Below are 24,367 nucleotides of genomic sequence, written 5' to 3'. Positions count from 1 at the left end.
AGGTCATAGCATCACTTAAACGAGGTAACCTGTGGAGGTGCCTGACCCAGCGCTAGCACATGGAGAGCATCCCTGATATCTTAGCTTTCCTTTGCTTCCATTTCCATTTATTCATTCAGTCAGTCCAACACTCTCTCCCTCTTCCAGGTAAGTTGCTTTGGGAATTGGTGACTCAACCAGGGTCCATGCCCCCTGTCTCCCAGCCAGTGTCAGTTTCTCTGGGTGACACTGCTCAGGCATGCTCACCTGCACCCTGGCAAAGTAGTCTGGTGCTAAGAGCTGACCAGCATTGGGCGGATGTCTCTTTCTGACCACAAAGACCCTCACCTCAGGATGTGTTGGGTCAAAAAAGGGTCCCAGGGTGAATGCCCAACTGACCCCGCAACTCCTGGACCCTAAAACCCTGGGTCTCCTCCTCTATATCCTCCCCGCCAGACTGTTCTGCCCACTCTCTTCATCCTGGCAGGCAGCCTCCCCAGGGGGTCAGGGGGCTGATTGCTGAAGCAGAAGCTGCCCCTCCGTTGAAGGGCTCTGACAAGCAGGGCTGTTGCTCCCCCTCCCCTGCTCCACTGTCTCCAGGGATGATGATTCGATTTTCTCCAATCGCCAGCATTGCCATCTGCCTACAGTAATTAAATGGTATTTGAACTGAATCCAGAAATCCCACTTCAGGCAGCCACGTGGTAGGGAAGCTGTCTTCAGGAGCTGGTGCTAGCCAGCAGAGCTGGAGGGTCCTCAGAGGCTGCCCAGGCCAGGCCCTTGGTTTACCTAGGAATACCTGGATGCCCTGAGAGGAAGTGCTTCATCTTGGGCCCCACAAGCCCACAGGCAGAGCCAGGTCTGAGAGCCAGATTCCTGTTTAGTACCTGTGTACAATGCCATGCTCCTCCTTCTAAGGTTGCTCCTGCTCTCTCTCCCTGCACATGTGACATGTTCTTTCTCCCTGGCACTCTGAACCCTGGTCCTTAGAGACAGTGTAGCATATGACACTGAAAGGGCAGTGCATGCAGACTGCATAGGTTCAAGCCTTTGATCTGCTCCTGACTGTCTGTGACCTGTGACTCTGGCTGTGTGCCATCTCAGCTTCCTCATCCATACATGAGGGTCATAATCCTCACCTCCCAGTGTTGTGAGGACCAAGAGTTAATCTATGGCAGTATTTAGATGCTGCCTGGCATAGAGTGAGTGCTCAGTGTATGTCCACTGCCATTATTAGCAGTAGAGGTAGAAGTAGAGGTGGGAGCCTTGCTGACCCTGAGCTCTTACTGGAGACTGGAGTTTCTGGTCTGGAGGTCCAGACGGATGAGCAAGAATCAGCCATTCTCTTCCCAGGCAGAAAAGCCAATTCAACTGGGAGACGAAGAAGCTGGGCTCCCATTCCAATCTGGGTGAGACAGCTAGATAAATGTGGTGACCTCCTTTGGGCTTCCATCCCTTTTAGAGGAGAGCCATTGACCTATGAGGACCTGTTCACACCTTGGAAACACTTCTGAAGAAGGCCCAGACTCCCATCTGTGGGTACGAACCGGGCCTGGTGTTGCTTACCCCCGATGTCTCCCTGCTGGGCTTTCCCCACCTCCCCAGTCCCCAGTCCCTTGCTGTGGAAATGCAGGCAACAGGCTCAGGTGAGCACCTTCCCCAGCCTACAGCTCTGAGTGGGCCTTGGGGGCTGGGGTAGCTGGGGACAGACAGGATGGCGACTTGCAGGCCCTAGACTCTGTGGCTAGGCGCCTCTGGGCCCAGGATGGGTGCTGGCTTGGCCCCTGGCATTGTTTCTTCTCTTGGTGAGTGTTGGCTTAGGGAGAGGAGGCCTGACAAGTAGCTCATTGTGAGTGCCTGCTGATGGACTGGCTTGTGTGAGCCCATGGGCATGAAAGCCTAACCCCCAGCCCCTTTTACTTTAGGGAGTTGGGGTGGGGGTGGTGCTTTCTGCCAATCCCTGTGCACGCATGCTTGCTGACTCCTGCTTGGTTGCCATGGGAACCTTGTCGTGGTGATGGCTGCTTGGGAGAGAGAGGAAGGGGTGGCTGGATGGAGACAGTTGTGTCAATGGCTGCCTCCTCACTCAGTCCTGATGCTACTTTTATTCCTCTTTACAGGGAAGCCTGCCAGAATCTGGGTTGGGAGCACACCCCAGGCTAGCCTGGTATCCTTTTTAGAGGTCCCTGCCCTTCACAGGGGAACCTGGGACTTGACCTGGTCAGCCCCAGCTCTGCAGGTCTGGCCCCTCCACTCCTGGAAAGGAAGCAGAGCTCAGGCCTGAGAATGTCTACCAGGCTCTGGCATCTGGGAAGGGTGCTCCTGGTCTGGTGTCAGGGAGGGGAGCTCCTGGCCTCCTGCTTGCAGCCCCGATAGGCATTGGCAGAGGCTCTGGCCTTCTCTAGGACTTAGTCCTGGCTCTGGGAATGTGGCCCAGAGCTGTGGAAGCATCCAGTTCCTTCTCTTCCCCACCCTGGCCCTGTGCTTTGCCTCCCCAGCAGTGGACAAGCTGCCTTCTCTCCCCTGACGAGATGCTAATTTCTAGGGCTTCCGGTCCAATCAGGAGTATGTGCTTTTATGTCACACAGACCTGGACATGGCGCCATCACTTTCCGTTGTACCCCCTTGGGCAGGGTCATTTAAACTCTCTCAGCTTCAGTTTTCTCATCTGTAAAATTAGGCAAATAATAGGTACCTCACAAGTTTATAGTGAAGAGTACGTGAATTAATTTATGGAAAGTACTTTGAACACAGATCTGATATATACTGAATGCTCAATAAATGTTAACAACTGCTGTTTTGATGATGTTGATATTGTTATTACTATCGTATTACAAAAGTTGCCCATTTCCTCTGGGGGCACCTAAGCTTCCTTCCTTTTCCTCTGGCTCATAGGGGAAGTGGCAGTTTGGCAGGCAGTGTGAGGGAGGGGCCTGTGGCAGCCCCCTTCCGGCTGGGCCTGACCCAGGGCTCTCTCCATCCTGGGCAGGATCCGGCCCCAGCTGTCAAAGGAGAAGATTGAGGGCTGTCACATCTGTACCTCTGTTACCCCGGGAGAGCCCCAGGTCCTGCTGGGGAAGGACAAGGCCTTCACCTATGACTTTGTCTTCGACCTGGACACCTGGCAAGAACAGATCTATTCCACCTGTGTGAGCAAGCTCATCGAGGGCTGCTTCGAGGGCTATAATGCCACGGTGCTGGCCTATGGGCAGGTAAGCCATCTTCACGCCCACCTATGGCCGCTCCAGCCTCGGTCTCCCTGCATCCAATGGAGAGAAAGCTCTACCTTCAGAGCAACTGAGACACAGCCTCAGGTTTTGTCTATTGTCTAAGGAGGCCGCTGCACCGCTGGTTAGCAGAGGGAGGGCTGTCAGTCAGTGATTTCCCCAGAGTGTGGCTTCAGGACCAAGAGAGCAGCAGGGGAACCAGGCTGGGAGGTAGATGAGCTAAGGGGATTTGGCCCAGGTACAGGGCTTGCTGGTGTCCCCAAAGGATGTGGGGTTACACCCTCCTATCTTTGCCAATGCAGACAGGGGCCGGGAAGACGTACACCATGGGCACTGGCTTTGACATGGCAACGTCGGAGGAGGAGCAGGGCATCATTCCGAGGGCCATCGCACACCTCTTTGGGGGCATTGCGGAGCGCAAGCGTCGGGCACAGGAGCAGGGCATGGCTGGACCTGAGTTCAAAGTCAGCGCCCAGTTTCTGGAGGTACTGTGGCCCCATAGGGCGGGCAGGTGGGAGGCTTGGTGGACGACAGGGCCATGGAAGCCGGGCCTTCCTCCAGTGCAGTGGAATGAGCCCAGGGAACCATGGGGGCATCTCCGGGTGATAAGTTCCTGCTACTGAAAGAATCCAAGCATGGGCTGGAGGACTACTCAGTGGGACACTCAAAACAGGTTCCTGCATCAGATGGAGCTTGAGTCGATGACCTGTATGATCCCTTCACACCCTGACAGGTTCTAGCTCTGACACTGATTAGCCTTGTGACCTTGGGCTAGTCATTGACCACACTGAGCCTCATCTGCAAAATGGGGTGATACCTGTTTCCTTAGGGTTTTGTGAGGACCCTGGCGCTCTCGCTTCCTTCTGGCCTTCTCTGGGTTCCCCCTCTGCCTCAGGGCAGCCTGTCCTGCCCCTTTGTGGCTCAGATGTTTCCTGGCCCGCTGAGTTTTCTCTTACCCCAGGGCAGAAAGGTCCTCCAGGAAAGGTCTTTCTGTGCACCTGGCCTTTCCTGTCTCTGGGAGAATGTCAGGCTCAGACTGTGGCAGCCAGGGAGGGGCTTTCAGTGGGGAGCAGGGGGTCTCTGCACTCTTGACCATTGGGCCTATGCTGAGCCCCCACTCAGTAAGGGCGCTTATCCCATAAACCCTGCTGCTCTGATTGTCCAGGTCACCTTCTGAGGGAAGCGTGTGGCCTTGGCCCTCTCCAGGCCTTCCCCAGCGCCAGCCCCTGCCTACCACAACACAGCTGCTCCCTCCTGGGCACACAGGTGGTGGCTTGTCCTCTAGGGTATCCTGCATTTTAGAATTCGGAGGTTTTCTTTGCCGCTCTGGACTTTTGCTTCTGATAAATGGACTGCCTATGTGTGTGTGACTGTGTGTTCGTATCTGTGTGTGTGTGACATCTGTCTGTATGTGTGAGTCTCTGTGTCTTGTGTGTCTCTGTGTGTGTGTGTGTGTCTATGTGTCTGTGTGCACATCTTTGTGTATGTTTGTCTATGTGTGTCTGTGTGTGTGTCTCTGTGTCTGTGTGTGTCTGTGTGTGTCTCTGTGTGTGTCTGTGTGTGTGTCAGTGTGTGTGTCTCTGTGTCTGTGTGTCTGTGTCTGTATGTGTGTGTCTGTGTGTCTCTGTGTGTGTGTCTGTGTCTGTATGTGTGTCTCTGTGTGTCTGTGTGTGTGTGTGTGTCTCTGTGTCTGTGTGTGTGTCTGTGTGTGTCTCCGTGTCTGTATGTCTGTGTGTCTCTTTGTGTGTGGGTGTCTGTGTGTGTGTGTGTCTCTGTGTGTGTGTATCTGTGTGTGTGTGTCTATGTGTCTCTGTGTTTGTGTGGGTGTCTCTGTGTCTGTGTGTGTGTCGGTGTGTGTGTGTCTCTGTGTCTGTGTCTGTGTGTGGGTGTCTGTGTGTGTGTCTGTGTGTCTCTGTGTGTGGGTGTGTCTGTGTGTGTTGGTGTGTGTGTGTCTCTGTGTCTGTGTGTGGGTGTCTGTGTGTGTGTGGGTCTCTGTGTCCATGTCTATGTGTCTCTGTGTCTGTCTGTCTGTGTCTCTGTGTGTGTGTGTCTCTGTGTCTGTGTGTGTCTGTATGTCTCTGTGTGTGTGTGTCTCTGTGCGTGTGTGTGTGTGTGTCTCTGTGCGTGTGTGTGTGTGTGTCTCTGTGCGTGTGTGTGTGTGTGTCTCTGTGTCTGCATCTGTGTATCTCTGTGTCTGTGTGTGGGTGTCTGTGTGTGTGTCTGTGTTCATGTCCATGTCTGTGTCTTGCTGCTTGTGTATCTCAATAAGCTTCTCTCTCACATCTGTTTGTTTTTGTCCCTTCCCTGTCCTGTTGCCATGGAGAAGCCCTGAAGAGCAGGTTCCTAGAAAATCAGTTCCATAGGGTGAACCACAAGATGTCAAATGATAGAGTGTGTCTACCCCAACACATACAGACAGACGTAGGCCCCCATCTGCACCATCCTTTCTGTCTCCTCTTCCCCATTCATGTGGTGTATTTTTGTCCCTTTAGGGCTGTCAGAGGCCCGGATGTCAGAGGGCTGCAGTCTCCCCTTTAATCCCACAGCATTTTCTTGACTGCTGCCCTAGCTGCCCCCATCCCTTATTCCACTCCCCAGCCCTAGCTCCCTGCCTGCTGAACATCCCAGATCTTCAGCAGGTGACACTTTCCCTGCCAGCAGTTCCAAACACAGGAATCTCCTTGGCTGAGACCACCTGAAATGGGGTGACTGCTCCTGGCCAGGCCCCCTTCCCACGATGGTCTCACCAGGCCCTCTCCAGGACACTGGGCCACAGTGGCGTGCTCTCCATGCCCACCTGCTGGCAAGCATAGGGCAAGGCACACAGGTGTGTTCCTCCCCTTTGAGAGCTTGTCGTCACATCAGAGACAGTCAGGGCCAGGGCATGGCTCCCCTGGTCTCCACCGAGCTCTGTCTCTGCCCTCCCTCATCTGGAATCACATCCCCATCTACTCTTTCCCAGACCAGGAATACAACAGGATCTGCTCAAATTGTGGCCACATCTTCCTCATCTCCTACATCTGGGACCCGTGTACCTTTGTCCTCTTTTGGTCCTTAGCCCCTGCTGTGACCGACCTGCTGGCTGCTGGTTCCTTGGGGATGAGGAACAGTGTGCAGCCTCCAGCTAGTTCTGCCCAGGGCCCAGCTGCCTCCTGCCCCTGTCCTACAGAAAGGCCATGGGATTCAGAACCCAGAGGGGACCCACAGCCTCAGTTTCCACATCTGTAAAACAGAGATGGTTTATAGGCATGTGGCAGCCACCTAGGGCCCCACTACATGTTCTATGAATTCAGCTGTTTCCTTCCTGCACAGCTCTACAATGAGGAGATCCTTGACCTGTTTGACAGCACCCGTGACCCTGACGCCCGCCACCGCAGGTCCAACATCAAGATCCATGAGGACGCGAACGGTGGCATCTACACCACCGGTGTCACTTCTCGCCTCATCCACTCCCAGGAGGAGGTGAGCATCTGCTGGAGGTCTGGAGCAGGCCCAGGGCATCCTGAAAGGGCAGGGACTGGCACCACGGTAATCCCAAGCCCTCACTTCTGCTTCTGTTTCCAGCTGATCCAGTGCCTGAAGCAGGGGGCCCTGTCCCGCACCACAGCCAGCACCCAGATGAACGTGCAGAGCTCACGCTCCCATGCCATCTTTACCATCCACCTGTGCCAGATGCGCATGTGCACTCAGCCCGACCTGGTGAGGAGCCTGCAGGGGCCCAGGAGCCAGCTTGCTACAAGGGTATCCCAGGAAGGGCAAGATGAGGAGCCACAGATTCAGAGACAGCAAACCAGATTGAGGCTGGCCTCTGCCATTTGTTGATTTTCATATTTTTCTTGAGCCTCAGTTGCCCGATTTGTAAAATCGGTTAATGATCTCTCAATCATGGTGTTGTGAGGATTAAATGGAAATCAGGCTTGAGCAAGTACTCTACATGTTGTCAGATGCTCTGCATGTGCGAAGGGCAAGGTACTTTGCCGTCCGCCCTGCCTCTCCTGGACGGCAGTACTGTGAGCAGGGGAGCCAGTGAGGTAGGCGAGGGCTGGGTGAGTCAGAGCTGACTTCTGTTGCAGGTGAATGAGGCGGTGACCGGGCTTCCTGATGGTACACCTCCCTCGAATGAGTATGAGACACTCACCGCTAAGTTTCACTTTGTGGACCTGGCCGGCTCAGAGCGGCTGAAGCGGACAGGGGCTACTGGCGAGCGGGCCAAGGAGGGCATCTCCATCAATTGTGGCCTGGTAGGCACCTGGCGGGTCATCAGCCCCAGCACTCGCACAGCTCAGTCTCAGACCCCTCCAAGGCCCTGCAGTCCCACACCTGCTGAGTCCTCCTTGGACATCTTGCCAGTTAGCCCTTCACTCTCAGGCCTCAGCCCTGCCCCCAACTTCCCCGTTTCACCAGTTTATCCATCTGCCTATAAACCCACCCAGGGAGCAAAAGGGCTGCTGGGGCCAGAGAGGCAGGTACAGATGGTTTGGGGATTTTCTTGTCCCTCCCTACCCTTCTCTCCTTGAGTGACTCTTGAGTGCCAGGGTCTGTCTCCCACAGCTGGCCTTGGGCAATGTGATCAGCGCCTTAGGGGACCAGAGCAAGAAGGTGGTGCACGTCCCCTACAGGGACTCCAAGCTCACTCGGCTCCTCCAGGATTCGCTGGGGGGCAACAGGTATCTGGTGACCAACACCCAGGGAAGGGACAGGGGAGGCAGGGAGGTTCCTGGAAAATAGTGCCATGTGGGTATGGCGCAAGCCTGCCCCAGGAGGAGAAGGCCTTCCCATCCTAGGCTGCAGGTTTAGGAGGTAGGAACCATGAGGTGCTTTATGACCTTTAGGCAGCTATGGTCAGACTCAGTTTCCTTATCAGTAAAACAGGGAGAGACATTCTCGGGGAAGTCATATGACCCAGGCAAGATGATAGATGAGAAATGCTAGAAAATTCAGGGCTGTGACTCATCCTCATCACCAAGCAAAGGACTCTGGCAATTATGCATCACCACCTCCCCAGCCTTGGTAGCCGCCTTTACTATGGTTATCTGCTGTTGCAGTGAAAACTCCTGGCTAGATGGTCCAGATCCCCACATCCCAGGTTCTGTCCTGAGTGCCCACATGCTTTGGGCATTAAGGTAGTAGAGGAAAGGGATGGGAGCAGGACCTCTGCCCTGAGGCAGTGCTTCTAGGGGCTGGCCGTGTCCCTCATCCTCACACCAGCCTTTCTGCACCCCCAGCCAGACCATCATGATCGCCTGTGTGAGCCCCTCAGACCGAGACTTCATGGAGACCCTCAACACACTCAAATATGCCAATCGAGCCCGCAACATCAAGAACAAGGTGGTAGTGAACCAGGACAAGACCAGCCAGCAAATCAGCGCACTGCGGGCTGAGATTGCTCGGCTGCAGATGGAGCTGATGGAGTATAAGGCGGTGAGCATGCTTCTGAGCATTGCCCAGCACCCCTGCTTGGAGCTGGTGCTCCATAGGCACCCTCTGCCCTGCAGCCTCATCCTAACTTCCTCAGCATCCCTCCCACCTCCCTATCACCCACCATCCACTTTGGACATGACTGTTGAGCATCAGTTGTGTGCCAGGCATGATGCTCACTGTTAGGGACTCACCCAGGTGAATCAAGCACAGTCTGAGCCCTCAAGATTTTAGAATACTAAGTCCAAGAAAGAAGGGCTCCCGGCTTTTGTTGCATAGATCTTATGCAAAGGGCAGACACTCTCCAGGGTGTTTTCATGTCTGCCGAATGTGTTGTGTTGGAACAGATAAGACTGCTAGACTGGCACAGAATCACTGATAGAGGGGCCCACAGGAGTATCCAGTGTGCTGCAGAGGGGCAGAGGAGAGAGTTGGCCTTACTTGCTTGGATGGTCAGAGAGGACCCATGGAAAAAGGGGTCTTTTATATGGATTTTGAAGAATGAATGAGGTAACAGCAAAATGAGATGGGGCAGCCATGCTAGGTAAAGAACAAGCCATGCACAAAGGAACAGAGTGGGAAAAAATGGGTCCTTTGGGGGAAATGTCTAATTCTATGTGACTGAGACAGAAGTCACCAGTTGGTAGCCCATGGCCTGAATCTGGCACATAGATGAGTTTTGGTTTGGCTTGCACTTGTTTTAAAAGAATACAGCTTAGTTGTCAACCTTTCTGAAAGTCAGGGAGTTTCAGTTTTGCTATAAATTTTAAAGATCTAACAACTTATGGTACTAAGTTGACTGGAGAGGCATAGGGACTGCCCCTTTTAGACTAAGTCTGGGACTCTCTTAGCTCCAGTCTCTACCACTCCCTATTGTCTTACAACCAGCCTGACTCATTTATGCCAACTGCCTGGCAGAGAGGGTTTTGACCCTTGGACTAGAGTTTATGGAGATATGAAAATACACTGTGGAAAGTTAGGTCAAGTAAGATTGTGAGAGGCCTTGAGTGGCTGGTTACAAAATTTGGACTTTTTATTGTCAAGGAGAACTGCATAAGGCTTTTGCGTGTTGGGGACCAGTAGCTGTGTTTTAGGAAACCTGGGGCAGGGAAGACTGGTGATGCCGCCATATACAGGGGAAGGCCAGGGCACTGGCAGAGGGAGGGGCACCATCAACCCCTTCCCCCACCTGTGAGCTGTGCCGCCTGACTGCTCCCCTTTGCCCCTGCGCCCAGGGCAAGCGAGTGATAGGAGAGGATGGCGCTGAGGGCTATAGCGACCTGTTCCGGGAGAATGCCATGCTACAGAAGGAGAATGCGGCCCTGCGGCTGCGGGTGAAAGCCATGCAGGAGGCCATCGACGCCATCAATAACCGCGTCACCCAGCTCATGAGCCAGGAGGCCAACCTGCTGCTAGCCAAGGCTGGTGAGTTGGGCCGTGCCAGGTTATGTCAGAGCACCAACAGGCTAGGAACCCCTCTCTCCACACCCACCCCAGAGTATCAGGTAGACTAAGCCAGCCAGTCAATTCACAGTTCAACTCATTTATGCATTTTTTTCACTTGATTTTAAAACATTTTTGTATGGCACAAGCAATACATGAACACATCCTTCTTGTTCAACATGCAAACAATACATCACTATATGAAGCGAAAGATTAAAATCACCTGTCCCTGAACCCTCCACCCCAAGCCCTCTCTACTTCTCAGAAGGAACCTCTGTGAGCAGCTTGGTGTGTATTTTCCCACGCCTTTGACAGTATTTGTTTCAAGTATGAATGTGTATTCATATACATTCTTAAATGTGTGTATGATATAGACTACTTTTTCTATGTATGAGATTATATATATTGCTCTAAGACTTCCCTTTTTCATTTAGCATTATGTTTTATAAATCTTTCCATATTAAACCTACTTCTGGTTCACGCCTGTAATCCCAGGACTTTGGGAGGCCAAGGCAGGGAAAATCTCTTCAGCCCAGGAGTTTGAGACCAGCCTGGGCAACATAGGGACACCTAGTCTCTACAAAAAATACAAAAATTAGCCAGATGTGGTGGCACATGCCTGTAGTTCATGTTACTTGGGAGGCTGAGACGGAAGAATTGACTGAGCCCAGGAGGTTGAGGCTGCAATCAGCTGTGACTCTAGCCTGGGCGACAGAGCAAGACCTTGGCTCTAACCAAAAAATAAAAATTTTAAAAAACCTAATTCTCTTAATCTTCTGCCATGGTGTCCCATATGTAGCAATGATGAATAAATTTATTACAATAGCCTTCTAGTGATGGGGATTTAGGCCAACAGTGCTTGTATACCTCTGTGCAAAGTATTTTTTTCTATAGATTTCTTTTTGGAAAAGGCCCATATGAGCTACCCTATTCGAGGCACAAATAAAAGAGCCGTAGTATCAGCGGTGAAGACCCTTTTTTTTTTTTTTTTTTTTTTTTTTTTTTTTTTTTTTTTTTTTTTTTTTTTCTGAGACGGAGTTTTGCTCTTGTTGCCCAGGCTGGAGTGCAATGGTGTGATCTTGGCTCACCGCAATGTCCACCTCCCAGGTTCAAGTGATTCTCCTGCCTCAGCGTCCCGAGTAGCTGGGCTTAGAAGCATGTGCCACCATGCTCAGCTAATTTTGTATTTTTAGTAGAGACGGGGTTTCTCCATGTTGGTCAGGCTGGTCTAAAACTCCTGGCCTCAGGTGATCCGCCCGCCTTGGCCTCCCAAAGTGTTGGGATTATAAGCCTGAGCCACCGCACCGGCCTATTTATCTTCTTCATCGCACTCTCCTTCCCACCTTCCCATTCCAGGTGATGGCAATGAGGCCATTGGCGCGCTGATCCAGAACTACATCCGGGAGATCGAAGAGCTGCGGTGAGTGAGTGAGCCCCGCCCCGGCAGGTGTGCACCGGATGGGGGACCTCGGCCAGGTGACGCCAAGTGGGTGGCAGCTCACTCGGCCCCGCCCACTCGCTCTTCCCGTGCAGGACGAAGCTCCTGGAGAGTGAAGCCATGAACGAGTCCCTGCGCCGCAGCCTCTCACGGGCCTCGGCTAGGAGCCCCTACTCCCTGGGTGCCTCTCCAGCCGCCCCGGCCTTCGGGAGCAGCCCGGCCAGCTCCATGGAGGATGCCTCGGAGGTGATCCGTAGGGCCAAGCAGGACCTGGAGCGGCTAAAGAAGAAGGAGGTCAGGCAGCGCAGGAAGAGGTGAGTGGAGTGTCGTCCCCGCCCACGAGAGCCCTCAGATCGCCCCAGTGGACCCTGCCCGTCCCCCAGGAGGACTGCTGCCCACCAGCTGTTTAGGAGGGAACCTCCACGTCCCCAGCCCCAGGGGCTGCCTCAGTATTGCTTGGGAATTCGTGGCGCAGATTTGCTCAGCCTTTTGGGCAGCCTCCCTCCCCCACTTTCTCCCGCCATATGCTTTCCCCCAAGGAGAGGAAGGACTGAGCTGAGCCAAGGTCAGCTCTGGGTGGCCCTAGGGAAGAGCAGCGGGGCTCTCTGCAGAGTAGGAGCCAGCGCTTTCCCCGCCCTCTGGTGAGAGGCCTCCTGTCCTGCCGCTGCCGCTGCCGCCACCCTGCCCGTGTGCTCAAGGCAGGGGCGGCCTTCCTAATCCAGCCTCCCTGTCCTCCCTGAGCAGCCCCGAGAAGGAAGCCTTCAAAAAGAGGGCAAAACTCCAACAGGAGAACAGTGAGGAGACGGATGAGAACGAGGCCGAGGAGGTGAGGAGCACGGCCTGTCCCACCTCACCACATGCGTGCCCCGTGTCCCTGCTGGGGGTGGGGGGCCCCATCGCATCCTTGTATAGAGTGAGGGAGGCGGTTGGGTCTGCATCCAGTTGATCCTTGTATTTCCTTATATCTCTGACTGGTTACCATGGTGATCTCCATCCCCTAGGCCCCCACCTCATCCCAAATGGATGATGCAGGTGGGGAGGCCCTCCCAGAGGGGTTCTGCGGGGACGCTGGGGGAGGCGGCGCTCTTCCAGGAGTAGGGGGTGGGCTGGGGGGCTCAGCTGTGGCCTGCCCCAATCCCCACCCTCCTGACACACCTGAGGCATTGTGTCGGGACGCACCTCTGCTTCTGGGCTCCCCTCTCTGAGGCCAGGCCCACCCCAATGGTGCCTGGTGCCCAGGAGGAGGAAGAGCGAGACGAGAGTGGCTGTGAGGAGGAAGAAGGGCGAGAGGATGAAGACGAGGACTCGGGCAGTGAAGAGAGCCTGGTGGACTCAGACTCAGACCCCGAGGAGAAGGGTGCGTGGGCCTGGGCTGTGGGCTGTGGAGGATGCAGTGCCTGGCTGCCAGTGCCCAAGCGTGGGGTTGGGCCCTGCTCAAAGATTATGGTGTCCAGGCCCCAGCAATCCCAGACATGAACCCAGTGACAACAGCATCATGATGGGAATGACAGCGAATACTTCCTGGTCGTTCATTAGGTGCCAGGCACTGTACTTACCTTAACCCTTTAAGCGGCTGGGTTCTTTCAGTCTTCACTGCAACTGTATGCATAGGTGTTGTGAGCTTCCCTATATTACCACAGAGGAACAAGCTCATATGGGTTTAGTGACCTTTCCCAGTGTGGTCCATGCAGAGCAAACGTGAACGTAGGCCTGACTGGTGCCAAAGCCCTCTCCTCTAAATGGAGTTGCCTGCCCTTTCAGCCCTGCCTGCTGCCAGCCCTGGCCCTAGCCCTGTAAGGTGCTGTCAGCCATCTCACCCTCCTCCACCAAAGCTGGTCCCACGTCATCTGGAACAGGTGGATGCTGGCCTCAGGAATGGCTGGGCTGGGAAGGACGTGTAGATGCCCCTGCCAGCTCCTGAGTGCCACCTTGCCTTTCTGGAACCGCTCTTTAAATGTGTCGCTCTTTCTGGTCGCATTCTACCTGCATTGGGATTTATCCTTTTGCTCTCTGGTCACTGATTGGTCGTGGCTGACCAAAAGAAGGTCCCAGCTCCCCAAGACTGGCACATCTGCTCCCCATTTTGCCCCTCACCCTAACGCTGGGCTGAGCCTCTCTGTGCCCCCATAGAGGTGAACTTCCAGGCGGACCTGGCCGACCTGACTTGTGAGATCGAAATCAAGCAGAAGCTGATCGACGAACTGGAGAACAGCCAGCGGCGGCTGCAGACGCTCAAGCACCAGTATGAGGAAAAGCTGATTCTGCTGCAGAACAAGATCCGAGACACACAGCTGGAGCGCGACCGCGTGCTGCAGAACCTCAGTGAGGCCAGCGCCACACCCCCCACCCCATCCGGACCCTCCCTTTCCCTTGAGCCCCTCCTCTGTCAAAAGCAGCTGGCGTGTTGGGGTTATCCTGGCCTTCTAGGCAAGGGACTTCCCAACCTTTGACCTTGGCCCTTTGACCCACGGTTAAAGGTTCTTACGTCTAACCCTAGTTCCTATGAAACATTCTAAATTGATTTGTTGTTGTTGTTGTTGTTGTTATTGTTGTTATCGTTGTTTGCTATCATGTCACGTATTAGAATTCTTTATATACCCAGGCACACGAACATGACATTCCCAGCCTTTCCTCCTGCAGTCAGTTCCTTGAGTCTTTTCCTTTCGACCTGTTTGTAAACGTTCTTGCATTCTATCTTCATTATGCTACTCTTCAGCCCATTCATTCCATTTTTTATTTATTCGTTCATTGATGTGCTTATTCAGCAAACACATGTTGAATATGTCTTATAGAGCAGACATTGTCTTAGTGCTAGAGATATTGGAGTGGGCAAAATCCCTGCTCTCGTGCAGCGTACATTCTAGTGGGGGAAAGACAGACATAAAAGAAAGAACAGAATCTGTAGTGTGTCAGATGGTCATAAGTATAGCCAGGAAGGGGAACAGGAACTGCTGAAGAGTGAGTTGGAGTTTTGTTTTGTTTTTTGTTTTTTGTTTTGAGACAGAATCTCGTTCTGTCACCCAGGCTGGAGTGCAGTGGCGTGATCTTGGCTCACTGCAACCTCTGCCTCCCGGGTTCAAACGATTCTCCTGCCTCAGCCTCCCAAGTAGCTGGGACTACAGGCACCCACCACCATGCCCAGCTAATTTTTGTATTTTTAGTGGAAACAGGGTTTCACTATATTGACCTGGCTGGTCTTGAACTCCTGACCTTGTGATCTGCCTGTGTCAGCCTCCCAAAGTGCTGGGATTACAGGCGTGAGCCACTCCACCTGGCCGAATTGGAGTTTTTTAAAGGATGGTCGTGAAGACTTTACTGAGCAAAGACTCGAAGGAGGTGATAGTGCTAGAGCAGCACCAACCAGGGGAAGAGCGTCCCAGGCAGAGGGAACAGGAGATGCCAAGGCCATAAGGCTGCCATGTGCCTGACATTTTGGTAGAATGATGAGGGGACCAGGATGGCTAGAGCACAGTGAGAGGGGACAGGTTGGAGAAGAAATGTCATTATAAAGAAGAGGTTGCCTTATACTCTGAGGAGACGGGATGTGTGGCGTTTCAAGAGAGCTACATGATACCAAATTTAAAAGCATTTTTAAAAGACTACTCTGGCTGCTGCATGGGGGAGTGAAAGTGGAAACTGGAGACCACTTAGGAAACTGTTCTACTAAAGATCCCAGGAGAGGTGGCTTAGGAGGTAGTGAGAAGTCAGATTCTGGATATATTTTGCAGGTTGAGCCAGCAGAAGACTTTGATTGCTGGGAGGTGGATGTGAGGGAGAGGGGAGCCAAGGATGCCTCAGGGTGTGAGCTTCTGGAAGGAGCATGATGCTGTGTACTGAGATGGGAGAGGGGTAGGAATGAGGAGTTGGGTTTTGTACCTGTTAAGTTGGAGATGTCTGTTGGTAGTTCTGGTAGGAGAGGCCAAGAGTGGAGAATCAGCTTATTCCTTCTGCCCTGGCCCACACCATTCTGTCTTCTCTTGCTAACTCTTCCCCTTCCCACGGGCCCCAGCTCTTTCCTCCAACACTGGATCATGGGTCAGAACCTAGCCAGCATGAGTGAGCTACAGGACCCTCATGGGAAGCTGGGGACCAGGGCTTCAGAGATCCAAGACGAAAACACCCTTGCCCATTTCAGTAGGATGTCAGAGCAGGAAGGGGCCGTGGGCATCGACTAGTCTGACCCCCTCATTCAAATGATGCAACAGGCTCAGAGAGGGGTGTGAGTTGCCCGAGGTCATACAGTGGGACTGGAACAGAGGCTTCCTGTGTTCCCCCTTGATGACCCTATATTTAGTGGGAGCCCTTAGGGACTCAGCACCAACAGCTGCTTCTTGTTGCTCTCAGGCACCATGGAGTGCTACACGGAGGAGAAGGCCAACAAGATCAAGGCAGACTATGAGAAGAGGCTGCGGGAGATGAACCGGGACCTGCAGAAGCTGCAGGCCGCCCAGAAGGAGCACGCCCGGCTGCTCAAGAACCAGTCGCGCTATGAGAGGGAGCTGAAGAAGCTACAGGCCGAGGTGGCTGAGATGAAGAAGGCCAAGGTAGGGGTGGAGGGTGTGAGGAGTGGGACCTGGAGTGCATGTGACATCTTCTTAGAATCCACTCACCATGGTAAAAATAATAATTGCCGTCAAGTGTGGATTCTCTTCTCCATACACAGCATTACCTAGTTTGACCCTGTCTTGACCCTTGACACGGTCCTCTTAGCTAAGTGCATCATCCAAGGCGAAACAACCTGCCCCAGTAGTGGGGCTAGTGTGCAGGGATGCTGGGGTGCACAGGGTCGTGTTCAGGGCAGGTGAGGATTTCAGGGGACCCCACTCGGTGCTGCCTTCTGTTGGGGAGGCCACAGCACACTTGCTTCGGGTCTGCACAAAGCGCACAGGAGGCCTCTCATTTGGTGCAACCTGGCTCTGAATGATGATAGTAACAGTTGTCATCATTTGAACATTTACTATGACCAGGCTCCAAACTAGTCATCTCACGTGCATGATCACATTCAGTCCTTAGAAGAACCTCATGAAAGAAGTCTATTATTATTCTTTTATATATGAGAAAGTGAGGCTCAGAGAAGTTAATTCCAGCTTCCAAGAGGTAGCACTGGGATTTGAACTCAGTTCTCTGGCTCCCAAGCTACTGTGTGTTCCGGGTGGCACAACGCCTCCCTTTTCTACTTTGCCACCACTCAGAGTGCTCTAGTCTCTGGAACCTGGGGTCTGCCCCTGCTCTTCTGACTTCGGGGCTCAGGCTTGTGTTTCCAGTGTCTGGTGTGTTCTGGCTCCCGCCTGGGGCTCAGCAGATCCATGCTCCATTTCAGTCCTCCCTCCCTCTGTGCCTTCCAAGCCCTACATTCCTGCCTGCTCTGACCCTCAGCCCTCAGTGGAGCCCAGATCCCCACAGCCCTGGGCTAAGCCCTGGGCACGGGTGGCAGCCCCAGCAAGCTGTGAAGGGCTGGCCTTGGGGACAGAGATGTAGGGAAGGGGAGCTCCCCAGTGCTTGAGGCTGATGGGGCATCTAGGAGTCATCGGTAGCTACACCCTCCCGGCCGACTCAGTATGCAGAGGAGAGAGGCAATGCAGTGGTGGCTGATGTAGACTCTGAGAAGAGGTGGACCCATAGCTGTCATTGAGGCCCAACCACCTCACCTGGGCAGGCTCTGTCCCCAAGCCTGGGCTGCAGGTCCGGAGGCTTCATCAGCCCGACCAGAGTGGAGAAGTCCCTGCCTTGCTGTGCTCATACCTGCATGGCCTGGGCTAGCCCCAAGGAGCCCCCGTTTGCACCATCTCCTTCAGTGTGTTCACCCTGTGGTGTGTTGAGACTCAAGTGTGGACTCAAGTACCCAGATCACCCAAGGGCCCCAAGCACCTGCTGATGGTTTAGAGGGAGGGACTGGTGGGCCTTCATTATCTCTGCGGTGGAGCAGAGGCCTGCTCCCACCAGGGGCCTGCACATTCTGCAGTAGCTTCTGGAGCACTTCCGCGGTGCGCTTATGTGCGTCCCTACTTTGTCTCCCTGAGGGTTCCCGGCTGGTGCCTCTGCAGGATACCCCATCCTGTCCTGGCCAGCTCACGTCTCAGCTGCAGAGGCCCTGGAGAGCCTCATGAGGGAAGATGCTTATATGGCTCTGAAGCCGGGCAAATAATATAACGCCAAGATGCATCTGACAGAAGGCTCATGTGTAGACCTGTGTTTCAGTCTCTGGATTGCTGAGCTCCTTCAGCCACGTGCCCAGCTCTGTCCACATTGACCGTGCTCTTATGAACCCAGAGCTAGAACCTGAGAGGAACACCCTTGGGTCATCCCAGGAGGGGCCCAGGCTTTCTGTTGGAGGGACAGAGGGTGCAGCAGCCAAGGATTCAAACCAGACACTGTGAGAGCCAGTGCCCCAGAATCCTCCCATGGCTGTTCAGCTACAGGGCCCCAGCGATTCACAGAATGGAACTGGGGTGGAGCTTGCAGCCACAGCATCTCCCAGGGAGAGGCCACAATGCCTTATCCTTAAACCTGTGGAGTGATGCTAGTCTCGGGTACCATGGCCTGTTCCTGCTTGTCGTGTGCCTGGAATGTGCTCACCTGTTCTGAGACCTTTGCCTCTGTGGTAGCCACCATGGAGTTTGGCCACACATGCAAAGTCAGCTGGATGGGTCTTTGACCAGGAAGACATAGCACCTCCCCAGGAATCCTTAAGCTCCTGACCCCAGAAGATACCTGACACCTTGGGTTTGCACACAGCTCCTGGGATGCTGGAGTTTTCAGGTCCACTTTTAGCCAAGGGTCTGACTTGTTCTTCTAGTCCTTTGGGAGAACACTCATTCTGGACCCCACAGCCCCAACAGCAAGCAATCCCTCCTATTCTCTGCAGATTCACCCCAACAGAGCCTGCCTGTCCTCCCACCCTCCCAGAGAGAAGCTGACCCTGCTGGCCATTAACCCACTCCCTCATGCCATTTCCTTCTTCTTTCTCTCTCTTTTGTTTTGTTTTGTTTTAAAGGCAGAGTCTTGCTCTGTTGCCTGGGCTGGAGTGCAGTGGCGCTAACACAGCTCATTGCAGCCTCAACCTCCTGGGCTTAAGCAATCCTCCTACCTCAGCCTCCTGAGTAGCTGGGACTATGGGCACACACCGCCATACCAGGCTAGTTTTTGTATTATTTTTGGTGGAGACAGAGTCTCACTATGTTGCCCAGACTGATCTTGAACTCCTAGAATCAAGCATTCCTTCCACCTTAGCCTCCAAAGTGCTAGTGCTGGGATTACAGGTGTGAGCCACCGCGCTCGGCCTGTTTCCTTTCTTGACTGTTCTGAGGGCAGGGCAGATTGATGACATTCCTGGTGATGTCCAAGGCTTCAGTGGCAGAGGAAGGATCAACTGTCATGTGTTTCTCATGCCCCTGTCACTTGGAAGGTGTCCAAAGCCCTGTGTACATTACACTTGTATGTTCTGGGCACCAGGAATAGGGAGGCAGATGCCACAGGGCCCCAGGTCAGTGGCCTCCCAGCACATAGAGTTGCGTCCGGCCACACTAATGGTGCTCTCTGTGCCTTTGGCTACATTTCCAACAACTCTGGGGTCCAGGTTCTCTGTGCTTGGTCCCTAGCTTTGCTGACTTACCATGGAGCCATCCCTGGGGCTGCAGGAAAAGCCGACTGGAAGGCAATGATTTGTTTTCGGAATAGGCCATCTATTACTAGTTTTATGACTTTAAGTCCTTTTGTCTCTCTGAGGCTCATTTCCTTGTTTATAAAACAGGAACGATAACGTCTCTCTCATGATTGTCATGAGGAGGGTGCCTGGCATATAGCCGGATCTCAGTAAATAATGGTGGTTTTTATTGCTGTCACCATGAGCCTGGCCATGAGGGCCCTGACCTTCACCTCAGCCCTGTCTGCAGCTCAGCCTTCAGTAGGGAAGAGGATTAGCTGCCTCCAGCAACCCAGACTGTTTCTGGAATGGCCACAGGACAGTGGCTGTGGGTGAGGGCCACCAGGGGCTGTGGCATTCCAAGCAGCGAGGGCCACAGTTGGGCCCTGCAGAGTGGGGCACCTGCACTGCTGGGCTGGCTGTGAGGCCACTCCTTTTGGCAGGTTGCCCAGATGGCTTCAGCTCCTATGGAGGAGTGGGAGGTAGAACCCCTCACTTCAGACCCTGAGGCCCTAAGCCAGGGTTGCCTGGCTTGCCACTGTCCCTGCTCCATGCCCTCAGAGCTGGCCCCTCCCTGGAGAGTGTGGGCCACCTGCCTCCCAGTCCTGTCTCACCACCATCACCTCTGCCCATCCCAGGTGGCCCTGATGAAGCAGATGCGTGAGGAGCAGCAGCGGCGGCGGCTAGTGGAGACCAAGAGGAACCGGGAGATCGCACAGCTCAAGAAGGAGCAGCGGCGACAGGAGGTGAGGGGGGCCCTTGAGCCTCCAAGGAGCCTTTGGCCCTAGCCAGCCTCCTGGTGCACCTGGCTGCCCCTCTTGACCAAGCAGGCCTTAATCTCCACTGTCCTAAGTGGTAGTGGTCGTGCTTGGAGGACAGTGCAGCCTGTCAGAGAAAGATGAGACCCTGTGGCTTCTGGTCCAGCCCCCATATTTAGTTAAGAGGAGGGACTTGAGCCCTGGAGAGGGGAAAGAACTTGCTCAAGGTGACCAACAAGCCGGAAATGTGCAGCTTCAGGCCCTGCAGAGAAGCCCCAGTAGGGCTGAGCCCTCTGCTCCAGGATTCCTCCTCACTGGAGGGAAGAAGAGGCTAAGGAAATTGCCCTTGTGGAGAAAGCAGACTTCACTGCAACCTCTGGGGAGGGGAGCTCAACTCTGGGTCCCACTTTATCAAGAGTTTGGCTGCATGAGAATCACCCTGAAGCCCAGGCTTTCAACTACAGAGCTAGCCAGCCTGTGCACAGAGAGGGCTGAGGTGTCTGAGTGTGGAGCCCAGCCCTCTTCTGTCTCCCACAGTTTCAGATCCGAGCTCTGGAGTCCCAGAAGCGGCAGCAGGAGATGGTCCTGAGGAGGAAGACCCAGGAGGTGAGCTCACTGGAGGGGCTGACGAGGCCTTGGCCCTGCTGCACGTGTGTGTGCAAGTGTGCATGCGTGCGTTGCTTGCCTTCTCTTTTGGACCTCCAACTTCCTCGTGGTGGAGTAAAGGAAGCATTTCCCAGTTCTGCCAGAGCTGGCAGGGAGGGGAAGCAAGCCCTGCTTATGGCCCTGGCTCTCCCTACTTCCATTCAGCAAGTGTAGTTGGTGTCCAAATTGTGTCCAACCTATTAGAAGGGCCTTTCTCAACAAGAGCTCAGGCTGCAGGGCAGACTGTAGGCCTATTCCCAGATGCCTGAGCTGTGCCTTAAAAAAAAAAGAAGGTGACAGCCTCTTTTGTGTTCATGTCACATCAAACAGAGATCCCTTGGCCCTTTTGCAGCCCAAGCCCAGTCCAGCACAGAGCAGCCTCTGTGTTCCTGCTGCCTGGCACCCCAACCTGGGCCCTTCTGTGTGGCTCCAGGCCACCCAGCTCACCGGCTCCCTCTTTTCTCCCTGCTGCCCCAGGTTTCTGCACTGAGGCGCCTGGCCAAGCCCATGTCTGAGCGGGTGGCAGGGCGTGCAGGACTAAAGCCACCCATGCTGGACTCTGGGGCCGAGGTGTCGGCCAGCACTACCTCATCTGAGGCTGAATCAGGGGCCCGCTCCGTCTCCAGCATCGTGCGCCAGTGGAACCGCAAAATCAACCACTTCTTGGGGGACCACCCTGCGCCCACTGTCAATGGCACCCGGCCTGCCCGGTAAGGTGGACTGGCAGTCCTCTGGCCTGGCGGGCAGAGGGGGTGGGAATATGGGGCAGGACCAGGGTGAGGAAGAGGGAAGCTCTTGGGAGTGCTCTGGGTCCCCGTGGCTGTCAGCTCCAGGTAGGGGGTTCAGTGGAGCTGTAGAGGTTAAAAGGAGTCCCATCCAATCCCCTTTGCCTATGTCTCCTAGAAAGAAGTTCCAGAAGAAGGGGGCCAGCCAGAGCTTCAGTAAGGCAGCAAGGCTCAAGTGGCAGTCCCTGGAGCGACGGATCATCGACATCGTCATGCAGAGAATGACCATTGTCAACCTGGAGGCTGACATGGAGCGACTCATCAAGGTGAACCCTGCCTCCCCCTTCTCTCCCATCCCACCCCTCTGCCTATCCTCTGTCACCTCCAACTTCTCTGGCTCTTCAAACTTTCCCCGCCCCACCTCCCTCTACTCCTTGGGCCTGCTCTGGAATCCCGAGGTGCTGGGGGGACCTCACAGGCCAGCCTATGGTGGGAGCTATGGGCAGGGCTGGGCAGCTACCTGAGGCCTCTCCTTCATCACAATCACCACCCTCCCCTCCGACCCCAGAAAAGGGAGGAGCTGTTCCTCCTGCAGGAGGCACTGCGGAAGAAGCGGGAGCGGCTGCAGGCTGAGAGCCCCGAGGAAGAGAAGGGGCTACAGGAGCTGGCCGAGGAGATCGAGGTGCTGGCAGCCAACATTGACTACATCAATGATAGCATCACTGACTGCCAGGCCACCATCGTGCAGCTAGAAGAGACCAAGGTATCTGCAAGGCTGGGCCTGGTGGGGCAGAGGCGGGAGAAGTGGGTGGCAGGGGCAGCCCCAGGCGACGGGGCTCTCTGCCTCCCGGTCCTAGGAGGAGCTGGACTCCACAGACACATCCGTGGTCATCAGCTCCTGCTCCCTGGCTGAAGCCCGCCTCCTGCTAGACAACTTCCTCAAGGCATCCATTGACAAGGTAAGCTGGGAGCGTACCTGGGCAGGGGTCTCTATGGGCACAGATGCCTCTGTGATATACCCTAGTGTGAAGCCCAGGGGACTGGCTCCTCCTCACCTGCGTCACTCACAGGCTAGGATAAGCCACCTAACCTCTGCACCTCCCATGCCACAGCCATAAAGCTGAGAGGATGACCGTACCAAGCTTATAGCTTGCTGTGTGACTTTAACGAGATGCTGTGTGTAAGGGATGTGGCCTGGCACCTGGCACACAGCAGGGCCTCTGTTAAAGTTGACCCTGGGTGTCTGGCCCAAGCCTATCCAAAGCAGTGCTGGGCTTGAGTCTGTTGGAGGTGGAGGGAGAAGTGTGTGTATGTGGGCGTAGGGGAACGACAGACAGACCACATTCCACCCAGGCGGGTTTACACCAGAACATCAGGTGTCCCTTGACGTTTCTTGGGCTCCTCTCCTCTCTCCTTGACAGAGAGCTAACCAGAGGATGTGCGCCTCCTTCTTTCCTGGGGCCTGTGGTCTCTGGGGACAGACCCTACATGGTGTGAATCTGTGTAACTCTGGAAGCAGACAGGAGACTCTGCTGACTGACCCCTGCCCTGGGCCCCACTGAGCTCCTTTCAGCTCTGCTTTGTGTCTGGGGACTTTATGAGTTTGCTAGGGCTGCCATAATGAAGTACCAGTCTGGGAGCCTCAAACAAGAGATTTATTTTCTCCCAGTTCTGGAGGGTGGGAAGTCCAAGGTCCAGGTGTTGGCAGGGCTGGTTTCTTCTGGGGCCTCTCTCCTTGGCTGTAGATGAATATGAGTTTTGGGAGGACGTAACCTGGCCCATAATAGGGTGTGTCCTAAGGTGACCGTCACTTAATGTGTGTATGTGGGAGCTAAGGGGGCTGGCGGCGCTCTCAGGTCTGTGCTAGGTACAAGGGTGATGTTGGGAGCTGGAAGGGAGCCCTCTAAGGTGTCTTGAGGGATGCAGGTTGTGTGATATGGGGGACCCCCAACCCCAGGTCAGGAGGGGTAACTCCAGGCTTTGTTCCCTGCCCCCAGGGACTGCAAGTGGCACAAAAGGAAGCCCAGATCCGGCTGCTGGAGGGCCGACTGAGGCAGACAGATATGGCAGGCTCCTCCCAGAACCATCTGCTCCTGGACGCCCTGCGTGAGAAGGCCGAGGCTCACCCCGAGCTGCAGGCCCTCATCTACAATGTGCAGCAGGGTACGGGTAGGGGCGGGTGGAAGCTGCCAGCTCCTTGGCACTCCAGTGCTCTCGAACTTGGACCCCCAGGAGGCCCTCACTTCCCCCAGAACCACCCCTAACCCCCACCAGGAGCCCTGTTCTGATTCCAGTGGGTGAGATATAGGAGGGAGACCATCATCCCTCCCCCGACACTTGGATGAGGCTTCTCAACCCCTTTCCCTCCCTCCTGCCCTCCCACAGAGAACGGCTATGCCAGCACCGATGAGGAGATCTCAGAGTTCTCTGAGGGGAGGTGAGTTTGCAAGCTGGAGTGAGAGGCTGGCTCTCAGCATGTACCTGGGGCTGGTGGGAGGAGTTGCCATAGGTCCCAGGGCTGAGCCTGAATTTGGGGGCTCCTCAGGATCCTGAACTCTCTCTGCTTCTTCTTCAGCTTCTCCCAGTCATTCACCATGAAAGGGTCCACCAGCCATGATGATTTCAAGTTCAAGGTGAGCCCCGCTGGAAGTCAGGCAGTGGGTGCAGCAGGGCCAGCCTCCCCACAGCCTGTTCCCTGCTTACTGTCCCTCAGCCATAATACAATATTGTCCCCAGTTGGGAGGGAGGTGCCAAGAAAATTTAGCCTGGAATTGGGGGTTGTCCAGATAGGTAACCTGTTACAGCCCATGCCTTCTGAGGTGGGTGGAAGGTGGAAGAGTGACCGCTAGCCTCTGCTGCCACCCTGCTAGCAACAGCACCATAACTAGGGGCTCCGCTTTTCAAAAATATCCCCTTTCCCTCACCCATGATTCTACCTCATGCACTGAGTCAAAACCTACCTCTACATGTCTGGTTATCTTACATGCACACAGTCAATTCCACCATATGAGAGTCAGTAATAAGGAAATTTACTTAATAGCGAGGGATCCGTTTCATTAGACTGAAGCAAGATGCAGGGTTTTTTAAGGAGA

General features: G+C 54.5%; 1 protein-coding gene across 8 annotated transcripts in view; it reads left to right on the top strand.

Annotated features, from left to right (window-relative positions):
* The window catches only part of LOC105484705 (kinesin family member 21B), a 54,992-nt gene that overhangs the window by 11,308 nt on the left and 19,317 nt on the right, over positions 1–24,367 (top strand). For 4 of the 8 annotated variants that reach the window (XR_011612589.1, XR_011612587.1, XM_071077806.1 and 1 more), the window contains exons 1-24: positions 1,444–1,625; positions 2,969–3,191; positions 3,509–3,691; positions 6,519–6,668; positions 6,771–6,905; positions 7,280–7,447; positions 7,758–7,873; positions 8,432–8,627; positions 9,860–10,049; positions 11,424–11,487; positions 11,601–11,819; positions 12,250–12,331; positions 12,745–12,862; positions 13,636–13,827; positions 15,850–16,049; positions 19,786–19,893; positions 20,443–20,511; positions 21,028–21,260; positions 21,454–21,601; positions 21,844–22,038; positions 22,133–22,234; positions 23,273–23,438; positions 23,661–23,712; positions 23,851–23,908. Coding sequence is in view for 4 of the 8 variants with exons in the window: in XM_071077806.1 (XP_070933907.1) it covers positions 1,459–1,625; positions 2,969–3,191; positions 3,509–3,691; positions 6,519–6,668; positions 6,771–6,905; positions 7,280–7,447; positions 7,758–7,873; positions 8,432–8,627; positions 9,860–10,049; positions 11,424–11,487; positions 11,601–11,819; positions 12,250–12,331; positions 12,745–12,862; positions 13,636–13,827; positions 15,850–16,049; positions 19,786–19,893; positions 20,443–20,511; positions 21,028–21,260; positions 21,454–21,601; positions 21,844–22,038; positions 22,133–22,234; positions 23,273–23,438; positions 23,661–23,712; positions 23,851–23,908 (3,534 nt within the window). In the remaining 4 variants the exon portion in view is untranslated. Of the gene's footprint in view, positions 1–1,443; positions 1,626–2,968; positions 3,192–3,508; positions 3,692–6,518; positions 6,669–6,770; positions 6,906–7,279; positions 7,448–7,757; positions 7,874–8,431; positions 8,628–9,859; positions 10,050–11,423; positions 11,488–11,600; positions 11,820–12,249; positions 12,332–12,744; positions 12,863–13,635; positions 13,828–15,849; positions 16,050–19,785; positions 19,894–20,442; positions 20,512–21,027; positions 21,261–21,453; positions 21,602–21,843; positions 22,039–22,132; positions 22,235–23,272; positions 23,439–23,660; positions 23,713–23,850; positions 23,909–24,367 lie in introns of those variants that run through there. The other 4 variants (XR_011612593.1, XR_011612592.1, XM_071077817.1 and 1 more) reach the window with 1 other exon arrangement.

The sequence above is a fragment of the Macaca nemestrina genome, chromosome 1 (assembly GCF_043159975.1).
Source record: "Macaca nemestrina isolate mMacNem1 chromosome 1, mMacNem.hap1, whole genome shotgun sequence".
In the NCBI taxonomy this organism is placed as follows: Eukaryota; Metazoa; Chordata; class Mammalia; order Primates; family Cercopithecidae; genus Macaca; species Macaca nemestrina.
This window is presented reverse-complemented; position numbering and strand designations above follow the sequence as displayed.